We start from the raw sequence: 12,935 nt of genomic DNA, 5'->3' as shown, positions 1-12,935 counted from the left end.
AGTCATTACCTCAGCCTGGGCCCAGTAGTAGCTGGCAGAAACATAGAGGAAACAGCGAGACCTGTAAAGCGTCCAACCACCGGGACAAGAAGTCGCTCTCTTAGCCACGCTCTTTCCTGGAGAAGATACAGAGAGGAGCATATGAAACATCAAAAATGTAATGTCTGTTTTGAGTGTGGAGATAGTTAAGAAGTGAAAGGCGGACTAACCTGATGCATCTGTATCATTTCCAGCTTCTCCTAAAAGTGGGGCTGCATTTGATGTTATTAGAATCTGAGATTTAACATGTCTATATACTTATACTTTTTGACTAAAACACATCTGGTTTCAACTCACCTTCTGGAGCAGGTATCTCATCCACAGTTTCTAAAAGGGAAAGGAAAGATCACAAATTTTCATTCGCAGCCTGACAGAATCCTGTCATGACAAAAATGTATCTACTTTTTTTTTTTTTTTTTTTTTTTTGCGGCTCTAGTGGCTCGCTTATTCTGAAAGTAGGCTGACAGGCAGGGGGGTGGAAGAGGGGAAAGACATGCGGCAAAGGACCACGGGTCAGATCCGAACCCGGGTCAACCGCGTCGAGGACCAAGGCCTCCATATATGGGTCGCGCTTCCTGCCGCGCCACAAGCGCGCCCTATCTACTTTTAAACTATCTGAAAAACTCCTTTTGGTGTGGCAAAGCTAATTTTTCTAAAAACAGGCCAAAGTACCAGTGCGGTTACTTTGGTCATGTCGCTCACAAACCTGATTCCACAAAAGACACCGGCCTATTTGCATATCAGCTGTTAGTTGAGCTGCACAATATGTCAAGTTGCAATCATCATGGCAACACTGATCTGTGCAATATCACAAGATACAAGGACCCCTTGATCACAATATTTGGTAGAATAATATATCTACTATATTTAGTCCTGATGATGTTCTGTATTAAAACTATATGCACGTTTGTCTGAACTTTATGCATATGATGTAGATTTAAATAAATGAAAAAAATCTCTTGTTAATTGTCACAAAAATGAATGTTACAATAATAATATCTAAAAAGAAAAAGACACCTCTTAGTGCGATTACACATTCTTAACAGTTGGTTTATCGTTACTGCAAAGAACCCATGTGAATACCTCTGGTATACAATTAGTTTGTCTCATTTTATTACAAATTATAAAACTAAACTCACGTTCTGGAACAGGTTCCTTAGTTCCGGATACATCTTGGGCGTCTGCAGGAGATGTAGGTTATCACAATGGCATTGTTTGCATAATTTGTAACATTTAAAGCAGGTGTACATTATGCTTAAAAATTCCTGCTTTTACATGGAAATCTACATTTACAGGAACAACATACCTGCAGTGCTGCTCAGAGCCAGCAAAGCACAAAGAAGGATCGGTAGGGTCAGCATCTTCATGGTGGAGATAATGTAGATCAAAGACAATGAAAACCTTAAGAAACAAAAACAAGAAACAACCTGGTAAGAATAAAGAATATAACGAGTCTTTACCAACCTCAAGGATTACCTTGTTTCCTTTACCTCAGCGCCTGACTCTGGAGATGCTGAACAAGTCAAAGAGCTGCTCTTATATACAGTTTCCATCAGCTGGCAAACCAGGAAATGTGAAACAGGCATGTCCGTAGAACACACATGCAGAAAAAACAAATGTATACGATGACCATATCAATACACCGCGGCATATTAGATTTCACATTTGTTGTGTCTGTATCTTATGACATTAACGTGGGTGTTGCCTTAGTTCAGTAATATGTGTTCATTCAGCTTCTGTCTTCCTCATCAGGTAACAAAGTTGCCAAATCGGTCTTTAAAACAAACATACACCTATCCTTTAAACTAAAATATAATCCATCCGTAACCAAATAGTCAACTTTTAATCCTAAAAGCTGATGACACAAAATAAGACGTTTTTGCCAACTTTTGTGAACCATACCTCAAATTGTGCTCTTAATATCCACATTTTGAGGTTAAATGGACCGCAGAATAAGTCCATGCACAGGGCTGTTTAAAAGTAACTTTTTCTGTCGGGTTACTGTCTGTCTTACCAGTAAATCAGATGTAAAAAAAGAACATAACTGGTTTGTGTGTTTTGTTCTTTTCAAACTCTTGTGTCTGATTCTACACTTCTGAATGTAATTAGCCTGTACTCTGACGATAGCGGGTTGTAAATCCTTCTGGTCTTTTAAGTTAAAGCTGTAATTAATTTGTGGTTGATGTAATTTCCAGATCCAATTGTCATACAGTAATTAGATCAAACAGAACATGCTACAGTTTGGCATCAAAGAAACGATGAATGCATGGAAAAGTACCTCTATGGATGTGATGCTGTGGACTGCTTGTCTTGCAACGACCTTTGGAACATCCTTAAAGGGCATCGCCTCGTAGATGTATCAACTTCAACTTTAGAATTAGGCAAAGGGCACTTTTGAGCTATATTTCGTGTGATTATAAAAGCTAACAATTTGGAGCACTGACAATTAATAATTAAGCAATTTTCATAAAATCATGTTAAGAAAAACGTTTAAAGATTTAATACTTAATTAGTTAATTTGTTCTTTGTGGATCAAGAGTTGACTAGTAAATAAAATGTACGTCAATATTATCTCCACATCTTATGGTGGCTATAGTGCATGTTGTGAAAGCTTTCCCCCCATTACCCACTGCTGCTTTTTGTGTCCTTTTATTGTCTTAAAAATGTTGTTGTGCCCTGAAGCCACTCAAGATATAGAAAACACACAAAGACAAACTTGTTTCGATGCTTCAGAAATTTAATTTTGAAATAGAAAACAGGGTAAGGTTTAGTTGAGCTAAAAGCATTCTTTCCAGACTACATTCCATTTGCTCTTTGCCATGTGACCAAAGAGACATTCCACCTCCTGAATCTTGTCGCTTCACTCATTTCTCAGCGTTACAGCAGCGGGAGAGAATAAAAGAAAAGTAGAATTGATTAGACGTCTTGTTTGGGATGTTCCTTCAGCTCTGGTCTTAACCCCGTACACAGACAAACGGGTATCGGTATGTGCATGGGTAGTCTATCCCACATTTGCGAGCTGCAGGCACAGAAAACAAAGATAAGGATAAGGATTGCAACGTTCTTGGCAAGACATGTTTTTTTTTTAGCTAAACAGACAAATGTTGTAAATGTAAATATTTTCTCTGTTTATGATTAAATGTCTTGATGGTGTTTGTGTGTGTTTTCTGTGTTAGATTACATGAATAGTTCATCGCGAGGCAGTTAAGACTACGGCTGCTTGAAGGCCTTGATGAGCACCAGTTTCTGAAGAGGAAGCGAGAGCCATCACTCCAGAACCAGTTACGCTCCTGGAAAGTAAGAGGAGAAAGCAGAATAAAGAGTGAACGTATGAAATCTATAAACACTCAGTTCCTTCAACCTTCATTAGACAAGAAATGGATGAGGAAAGCTGATATTTGAAACTTTAAGCTTGCTGTTATTGAGTAAAAGTATCACTTTTACTCATCTATTTCCTATCAGACAGACAGACAGACAGACAGACATACTTTAATAATCCCAGAGGGAAATTACAGAATTTATACTGAAATTCTGGTAAATTTTCCTAAATAAAAGACAAGAAAACAAAAATAAAAACATTTCTGAAATGTCCCACACAAGTTTTGCAGAAGAATAACTAATTGTTTCTCAGACAATACCTGCTCTCCGTCGGAACCGCCGATCCAAGTCATTTTAGATGAACAATCCTTGCTCTGAATGTAGCTTCTAAGCCAGTTGTATTCAGAGGAGCTCCGTACAGATGCAAGGTTTCCCCCCCGGGCCACACAGTAGCTCTAGAGAGGCAGTGAAAAACAAAGAAAAGAAACACAGAAACTATATTGACTATATATTGACTTACTTAATACTAAAACAAAACCAAGAAAAACTTAGGAGCAGCAAAAAGATCTAGAGGCCTACCAGCTGCTTTGACAATTTCTCTAAAATACAACATGCTGAGTCTTGGAGAGTGCATCTCTTCCGGTGTACGGGGAAGCCATTTAATCTCCCTAATTGTAGAATTACTATGAATTTCAGGTTTATGTTTACATGTTGCTGTTTGCAATTGTTTTCTGTACAGAGTTAAAAATGGCCAGACTTATTATATGTGAACCGATAGCATTAAATAGTTTGCCGTGTGATTGCAGGTGTTACCTCAGCTTGAGCCCAGGTGTAACTGGCTCCAACATAGTAGAAACAGCGAGATCCATATCTTGTCCAGCCACCGGGGCAAGATGTCGCTCTCTTAGCCACATGACTTTTTCCTGAAGGAAATACAAACAAGGATGTCATTCGTTAAAATCTCCACATGTGTTTAAAAGAAAGCTTTGCCATCTTTTCTTTGGTAAAGATCATTCTTGAAAAATAACATCCAGATATACATATTATCTACCTGATTTGTCAGCATCACTTTCAGTTTCTTCTTCTTCTGAAAGATTTACAGATTTCAAGGTTGTTAATATTTGTAACATTACTTTGTTATTGAATAGTTACTGTAACTATAATGAAGTGGATTTAATTACAACCAACCCTCTGGAGCTGATTTCTCCTCCTCAGATTCATCTTCTACAGCTAGAAAGAACATAAACATTATTTCACGATTTGATCTAGTGTATATTTTGAAAATAATGAGGGATTACCATATTACCAGATTTTCTAAACCCTCTTTAAGACGAACATTTCATTTTGACTTACCTTCTGGAGCGGTTTCCTCATCCTTGGATTCTACAAAAGATAAATTGAGTCAAATGAAATCTAGAAATACGCAAAAAAGACCTTAATCAGAAATTACTTCTAGTATAACAAAGTATAAGTCACCTCATAAATATGTGAATTAACACACATACATATGTATTTATATACATCTATACACCCAAATAAATATTAAAGCAATGAAAGCATGTCATTTCTTTATTTTTTAGAATAGGCTTACCTTCAGCAGCCTCCTCAGCATCCTTGGTAACAGTTCCCTTTGTGGTATCTGTGGAGGTTAAACGCATGGTTCTTGCAGGTATACTTTAAGAACCCAGCTCTTCTTTTTGATCAGAACAGCCAGTTTGGTTCATTCTGAGCATTGAAGGAATTTCAAACCAGGAATGTTTCAAACTGATCTCCTCTATTGCATTGAGCTTTCAATAGACATAATGGATTAATCACACCTGACCACACTGTAGGCCTCTGTGTTGTGACTGTGGGGGAGTGTTTGCCTACTGGTTAGAGCACTGTGCTTTGCTCCTGCAGCTTCTGAGTTCAACTCCCACAGACTGCCACTCTAGTTCCCTAAGCAAGACCCTTAACTCCGGACGCCGGACAGTGGCAGGATGCCGCACAGTGGCAGCCCACTGCTCCACCAGGGGGATGGGTTAAATGTAGTAGTGAATTTCTCCATTGTGAGATCAATAAAGTTAAATTATTAATATAAATGACTGGCCTTAAATTAAGGAGTATCACAAAATCTGCCATATTGAACTATTTCCTTGCCTTCTTGTGCTGCAGAACTACTGATGTTTCAAACATACATCATTAGTTCAAATAGACTTAATGTAGTTTTTTTAACCAGGAGATTGCTGGATTGGACGTTTTCATCAGCGGTTTATGATATTCAGGATCTCCATACTTCACATGTACAGACAAACTTACCCGCAGCCAAGCTCAGAGCCAGCAGGGCACAAAGCAGGAACGACAGAGTCAGCAGCTTCATGGTGGAGAAGATGCAGGTCAAATATTCACCTTAAAACAAAGATGATAAGGAAATCAATCAAACAATCAACCAACCAAACATTGTTAGTGTAATAAAAAATATTAAAGCTGTTTTTCCAAACCGCAGAGCAGATGTACCTTATTTCCTTTGGTTGAGATTCAGACTGTAGCCTTGGCTTTCCTGTCTGGAAGTGATGAACAAGTCCAAGACCTGATCTTATATACGATTTCTGCCCGGTTCCAGAACAGGAACTGGGTCCATGCATGTCAACATTTATCAAACACACATGACAAAGCAAACATATAAAATATCTCATGTTCATTCTAACTGGGGTATTGAGTTTCACCTGTCATGCCTGTATCTTAGAACACAAATCTGGGTGTAGTTTCAGTTTGGTGTTGTTTGTTTGGAAAGGAGGGTAACAAGAACATTCATCCCTTCAGCCAAAACAGCTGTCTCACGTTTAGTTTAGTTGAAAACTAAGTTTCTGCCTTTCTTAATACTGTGCAATCTGAAGCTAGTAAAAACAAAAGATAAATTGTCAGTTGATCCAGCATCAGTTTTATAGCTTAGTTGCACATCTAGGCTGTTAAAATGGGCACCAGAATAAATTAAAGGCCAGGTTTAACTGATGAATATTGTCACTCTTTTCAGCAAGACAATTTCACAACCATCAGACCCCAGGAAATAAAAGGCAAAATGTCAGTCACAAAACATAATCTACATTGCTGATATAAAACTATATATGTGGATAGGGCTGGTCAGTAAATTAGCATGGTTTGAGCTGAAACCAAATGAAAGAGCAGCAAGATTTATTTTAGCTGAAAGCCAGCAACATTCTTCAGGTCACATGACACAAAACCATACCGTTTTGTCAGAGTAGAGCTGAAGGTAGATATCAGAGATACAAAGGCATCCTATAAAAGGAGGATGACTCACACCATGCATGGCATGGCATAAGTCAACTTAAAGACATTGACATCAACACAACCACCTGCCGTTTGTAAGGAATGGCAGGTTATCCCCCAGTATATTGTCCCACATGCCAATCATTGTGACGCACTCGCGTAACGCCAATGTACGTGCACGTCCCTTGTTGATTTCCGCTTGATGGTTGTGCACTTCTAGTGTTTATTTATTCGGTTAGCTTAAGTGTTAGCTCCGGTGTTAGCCATCTATGCTGCTCTCACTGTATACTTTGAACATGGCTGAGAGTTGCAAGAAGTAAACTGTATTCACGTTTATGAGAAGAGGTCGGCCTCAGTAGAAAGAAATAAGACCAGAGTGGATTTGGGAGAATTTTTCATATGATGAAAGGTGCGGAAGGTAGTGGGTAAGACGGTCTTGCACATGCAAAGTTATTCGAAAAGGGGCTTCTAGAAAACTTCTAGAAAATTTGCACTTTCACATGAAACTTACTGGGGACACATCAGCTGCTTCTGATCAAGTTTGTCTCTGCCTGTATCATCTGGTCAAGTTTGTCTCTGATATCAACACCCAGTCAAGTTTGTCTCTGCCTGTACCATCTGGTCAAGTTTGTATCTTCCTGTATCATCTGGTCAAGTTTGTCTCTGATATTAACACCCGGTCAAGTTTGTTTCTGCCTACATCATCTGGTCAAGTTTGTACCTTCTTGTATCATCTGGTCAAGTTTGTCTCTTCCTGTTATTATCTGGTCAAGTTTGTCTTTGATATCATCACCCTGTCAAGTTTGTCTCTGCCTGTATCATCTGGTCAAGTTTGTCTCTGCCTGTATCATCTGGTCAAGTTTGTCTCTTCCTGTATCATCTGGTCAAGTTTGTCTCTGCCTGCATCATCTGGTCAAGTTTGTCTCTAATATCACCACCTGGTCAAGCCTGACTCTGCGGTCTCCAGCCATTGCTGTCTCTTCTGCCACCATCTACATCTTTTATAAATAACTTTTACAAAACACTGTGTCCGGTTCCAAACTCTGGTTTGCAGAACACCCCACATTACATGTGGTTGCAAAAAAAACAGCTTTAACAAAACAGCTTCTTCCAGCAGGCTGTCAATCTGATGAACTGTTAACAAAGTCCCCCGATTGATACAATGCTTATTTAAACCAATCCAACAATTTCTTTCGTTTCAAAAAAAAGATGTGTATATACACATTTACATTATAAAAATATATTTATATATTTCTTCCCGTATGTTTGTGTCACATACTTGGCAATTAAAGTGGATCCTGGTTATTGTTATTAGCACGGTGCGACATGTATTGTATGTGTTTTGAGGACAACTGTTGTATGCACTTAATTAACATTTAAAATTAGCAAAGATCTGCCCTAGCAGCGTTTTGAGTGGAGTTGACTTTCTTGGTTTCTGTGATGTCGTGATGTTGCTTCCTAAAAAAAATCATCATGTGGATGTGCTTTTTAAACAAAAGGTACTGTTTACTTCACCCCAGATGTAATGTCTTGCCTAAAGCTAAAAGTGTATTGTAGCTAAATCAGATAAAAAAATGTTTGTTGATAAACTATTGAGGTGCATCGGGTGAATTGAAGAGACAAAACTAAAGCATATGTGACACCTCTAGAGGAACAAAGCTGGGCCCCACAGTGTTGCTGTGAAGGAAAAATACCAGTGAACTGACTGGTGTATTCTGATAAAGTGTTTTTAGGAACAAATGAACATAAAAGCATATATTTATAAAATGTTTAAGATAAAGTCAAACAATGAAAAATAATCACAAAATAAGTAAAATTTTAGATAAGACACAAGAGTCCCACATATATTTGTAACAATCATAGACAAGAGATTATCAGGGAATGAACTGGAACTTGGTAAGACAAAAGGAAACAAAAACTGTATAAAACCATATTTTTATGTTTTCTAAAGTTTGCAATGAGATGCAAGAGAAACAAACGTGAAGGAACACAAATTACTTTCATCAACATGGTTTTAGAATCCACTTATGTAAACTACATTAAACTGCTACATTAAAAGGATTAAAAGACTATTAATGCAGGCTTCCCAGAGAGAAGTACTTGCACTTAAATACACACATTGGCTCGCTGCACAGTGGAAACTCTACACTGTGTTTGCTCGCCTATCGCATTTGCCAGATGCATTACACCAAACTAAAAACATCTCCACCCAGACTGTTGGATTCCAAAGTTTATCTTAATTAACACTGTATGTCATCCATTAGGACATACGTTGCCACATTTATGAATATGAGGCAACTATTTGAAGTAAAAATACAGGGAAATGTGATATTATATTTTCTTTATAAATGGGTCCAATAATTTAGTAATTTAAGAGTTCGATTTTTCAGCCCTCGGTTGCCTTCATCCTCATGAGGTCTGCTAAAATTGTGAATTTGTACTTCTGCAAGGAGACAATTGCCATGAGTTTGTCTAATATCTATAAAAACAATTGTGAATATTTTCTCTCAGTATGGCACTGAAAATGCATTTACTTGTTAATTCTAGCTGGAAGTTAGTTAAAATTTCACTGAAGTATCTTTAACTGTGGTCAAATAATAAAACACCAACTGAGTTTATTAAAAATACATAATTAATTCCACATACAAATTCAATCTGAAAAACTCACACAGAAAGAAGAGACAATTAGAAGAATTTATTGATACAATATTTTAAGACTTTGGCGCTCAGACCTCGGCAGGAAACATTCACGCTGAATTATACTTCAATATGCATAAGCAGGTGTATGAGAATAGGAATGATCCCCCAGGCCTGAAACTGGTGGCTGAGTGGAGATAGAAGGAGTTTGTTCTGTCCATATGGTGATCTGTTTGAGCTAGATGTCCAATTTGATAAACACAGGTTTGCATGCTTGTGCCATGATGAGCAAGCTTGAAGCGACTGTGGAGAAGAAAAACTCCCCTTTGGGAAGAAACCTCTGGCAGAACCGGGCCCAACATGGCGGTCTTCTGCCGGACCGATTGATATATGACAGCAAATTCTGTAGAGTCCAGGAGGAATTACACTCTAATAGGAACAAGGTTGTAGGAGCACATAGGAAAGCCAGATGGAGCTGCTGATGGTGGAGAAGGGGATGGAGGTGGGTTGAATCCAGTCATCAGAGTCCAGATACGACATCGCACAGCGACTGCTTGCTTGCTGGGTAGAAGTTGAGCTGGATTTGAAGTTCTTTTAAGATGAATCCAGGACACCGATTGGCTTCTAGGAGGAGCAGTTCAAAGCTGATTGGCTTGCATCGGAGGCGAATGAGTCCCTGATTGATGGAGATAAGCAATGAGTTTCTTCAGTCTGAATTTCCGCATTTCGCTTTATATAAATGTTGCATTTTCCTACCCAAAATTTTACATGTACAAGCAGTTGTCTAAACCTGACCACAAGAAAACAATAGATTTTTTTTTTCTGCACCGGTTGAGACTCAGAGATTAATGTTGCTAGCTGAATACTCATCCATGTACCAAAGTATCTTTTTTCACCTTAGGCAGAAACAGCATATATATATATATATATATATATATATATATATATATATATATATATATATATATATATATATATATAATTTTTGGTAGACTGCAACAAAGCTGGTCAAACCTAATTAACATACAGCCTTGGTTCTGCTGTTTTTGCCTTTGAGAGATATATAAATTATGTTAAATCTCAAAAAACAATAATAATAAACATTAAATGCAAAATGACAAACAAAGAATAAAATAAACCTAGTAGGTGACTCCTCCTTCTAAGTGTCCACCTGCCTATTTCTTAGAATAATTGTGCCGAAAAGCATCAGTTTTTCATCTCTAAAAAAACAAACCATACGGATGTTGGAGGGTGGATTTATATTTTTGCCATACAATATTAACAGGTCAGATTTTTATCCACTCAGTGATGGAATACAGTAAAAAAAATTCTGCTATTTGCTCTGTCTTCTCTAAAGGTGATGCAATAATAAGATGGTGGCAACATTTTGAGTCAAGCATGAAACTCAGAATGTTTGTTCAGTGTCAAAAGCCTTATTAAAACTAGTGATGTTAGCCATTGCTTTAAGCACAGGTATTATTCACTTCTGTATCTAATTACTGATACCTGATTTTTTTGCTTAAATGACACATTATTTGCATGGGAAACATTTACTGTAAACTCTTTAATGACAGGATTAAACTTGTTCTACTGAATAAAACATTTTCTGAAGATAATTTGCATTTGCACAAATTTTGAAAAATAAACTGTAAAAACAAAACACACGTATATTTCCATAAAATTAACCCCACTTCTCTGAAGCATTCTGCATGTTAGTCAGTTTTAGATTTCACTGTCATGGTTTTGAGGAGGTGCTGCTGAGTTTTAATTCTACTGGAATTCAACTTAAAGAAATTGGTTTGGCTCTTTAAAAGGTCAATGAGGAAGTTCCTTTGTAAGTATTAAACCACAGTGAGATTCAAATCCTCCAAATAATCTAGGAAAAATGAGAAAACCTCTTGGAAATCAACCAATCCTCAACATATATCTTTTTATTTCATCATGACTCAGGTGTTGATTAATCTTTGTACTTTGTGACTTTTTGCAAGGTGTGTGTCGGTTCAAACCATGAAACTGAATCAGGGAGTTGTCAGAGAGGACTTTGCTCTGCAAACTTCCTTCACTGTATCAGTTTCATGAAAAGTAAATATAAACTTCAGGGTAATTTTGAAAGATTTCTTACTAGATAGCTTTATACAGCATGTTTATTTAAAACTGCAATTATGTATTATGTGGTCGAAAATATCCTTGTTGAGCAATGAGTGGTTCACAAACAAACCCAACTTACTTTTCTAACTTTTTGACAGAGATGATAGGCAAGTCAAGGCAAGGCAAATGTATTTGTATAGCACATTTTAGTAGAAGGACATTGCAAAGTGCTTTACATGATTTAAACATAGGAAAAGAAAAACAGGATAAAAGCAAGTTGGAATAAAATGTAGAAAAATTTAAACAAAATAAAACATGGGAGAATGGAAACTAAGAGTAAATATTAAAAAGAGTCTGTTCTGGTTCTGCAGAGTAAGCTGGAGCTAGAAGACCTTAGTGATCTGGATGGTTGATACACTGATAACAAGTCTGTAATGTATTTAGGTGCTAAGCCATTCAGGGATTTATAGACTAACAGAAGTATTTTAAAGTCTATTCTCTGAGATACAGGGAGCCAGTGTAAGGACATCAGAACTGGGGTGATGTGCTCTTCTTTCTTAGTTTTAGTGAGGACGCGGGCAGCAGCGTTCTGGATCAGCTGCAGCTGTCTGATCCACTTTTTAGGCAGACCTGTGAAAACACCGTTGCAGTAATCAGTTCTACTAAAGATAAACACATGGATTAATTTTTTCCAGATCCTGCTGAGACATTAGTCCTTTAATCCTGGCAATAGGGCAATAATTAGTCCAACAGTTTAATTCAGAATGCAGAAATCCCAACAGGTAAGAATTGGGTGATACATAAAAGAGCAAAAACCCAGAAACTACAGATTTGATGGGCAGAGTTTAAAACGGGTAAATTTCCTGATAACACAGTTACCTTGTTGCAAGGCCTTCTGTAGCCCCCACTGTTTGCACCATGCTTACACAACCACCTACCTCACTTTGTGTAGATGCACACTATGCACTAGGTCACTATGACCCCCAGGTAATGTGACCTGGGAGGCGAGGGGGGGAGGGGGCACTGCATCCATGTTGTCGTCAGAGGATCAGACCAAGGCAAGGGGCCAACAATGTCCTCTATTCACCTGAGGAGCACCCTAGCTGTCCCTCTTAAAGATAGGGGACGTCTTTTGAGATCATTTGTGTGGATATTTTATGTGTTGATCATTACTAAAAGTTCCAGTACTTTTGGGTTCCTTGTGTTTTGTTCACATATTCATGTTCACATATTCATCTTGTTTTGTGTGTGATCACACGGATAAAACATTATCCATGTGATCAAAAGGGTGGAGTGTTAATGGAGTATTATTCTGAAGTCACTATGGCCTCACGCCACTCAGACATGGGAGGCTTGGAGACATGATGGCTGTGTATGAGATCCACTGTTTGGTGATTGCAAGGCCAAATGCTGCGTAGCTACTGTGCGAGATGTTGATTGTCAAGGATAGACTGTCTCTGTTGTGTCTCATGCCAAGGACACTGTGCAGTATTAGGGAGAGCCGAAAGCGAGGAGGGGCAGAGACAGGGCAGACCCAGACTGCAGCGGGACCGTGTGGTGCGATTACTTCGATCTATGTGATCTCT

The 12,935-nt window shown here is 38.1% G+C and overlaps 2 protein-coding genes across 2 annotated transcripts in view; both read right to left on the bottom strand.

The window, feature by feature from the left end:
* The window catches only part of LOC118558703 (galactose-specific lectin nattectin-like), a 42,498-nt gene extending 40,968 nt beyond the window's left edge, over positions 1-1,530 (bottom strand). Inside the window, exons 1-6 of the mRNA XM_036129249.1 lie at positions 1,516-1,530; positions 1,346-1,440; positions 1,179-1,220; positions 337-366; positions 210-251; positions 10-116 (exon numbers count right to left, since the gene is read on the bottom strand). Coding sequence (XP_035985142.1) covers positions 10-116; positions 210-251; positions 337-366; positions 1,179-1,220; positions 1,346-1,406 — 282 coding nt within the window. The 5' untranslated portion in view covers positions 1,407-1,440; positions 1,516-1,530. The remainder of the gene's footprint in view (positions 1-9; positions 117-209; positions 252-336; positions 367-1,178; positions 1,221-1,345; positions 1,441-1,515) is intronic.
* Positions 1,531-2,775: 1,245 nt separating this feature from the next.
* LOC118558701 (galactose-specific lectin nattectin-like) lies at positions 2,776-5,912 on the bottom strand. Its single transcript, XM_036129247.1, has 10 exons — positions 5,854-5,912; positions 5,656-5,745; positions 4,949-4,996; positions 4,711-4,740; positions 4,546-4,587; positions 4,409-4,444; positions 4,171-4,280; positions 3,678-3,812; positions 3,221-3,329; positions 2,776-3,058 (listed from the first exon to the last, which is right to left on the bottom strand). Exons 2-10 carry the CDS (start codon positions 5,714-5,716, stop codon positions 2,994-2,996), a joined length of 636 nt encoding a protein of 211 aa, XP_035985140.1. The 5' UTR covers positions 5,717-5,745; positions 5,854-5,912; the 3' UTR covers positions 2,776-2,993.
* Between the last annotated feature and the right edge of the window lie 7,023 nt (positions 5,913-12,935).

The sequence above is a fragment of the Fundulus heteroclitus genome, unplaced genomic scaffold, assembly GCF_011125445.2.
Source record: "Fundulus heteroclitus isolate FHET01 unplaced genomic scaffold, MU-UCD_Fhet_4.1 scaffold_149, whole genome shotgun sequence".
Lineage (NCBI taxonomy): Eukaryota > Metazoa > Chordata > Actinopteri > Cyprinodontiformes > Fundulidae > Fundulus > Fundulus heteroclitus.
This window is presented reverse-complemented; position numbering and strand designations above follow the sequence as displayed.

Bases quoted from the DNA above. Each gene is read 5' to 3' on its own strand.
- LOC118558701 (XM_036129247.1), bottom strand. From the start codon at position 5,716: ATGAAGCTGCTGACTCTGTCGTTCCTGCTTTGTGCCCTGCTGGCTCTG. The intron at 4,741-4,948 runs GTAAGCCTATTC...TATCTTTTGTAG, and splicing joins TGCTGAGGAGGCTGCTGAAG to AATCCAAGGATGAGGAAACC. The intron at 3,813-4,170 runs GTAACACCTGCA...CTGCCTCTCTAG, and splicing joins ACACCTGGGCTCAAGCTGAG to AGCTACTGTGTGGCCCGGGG.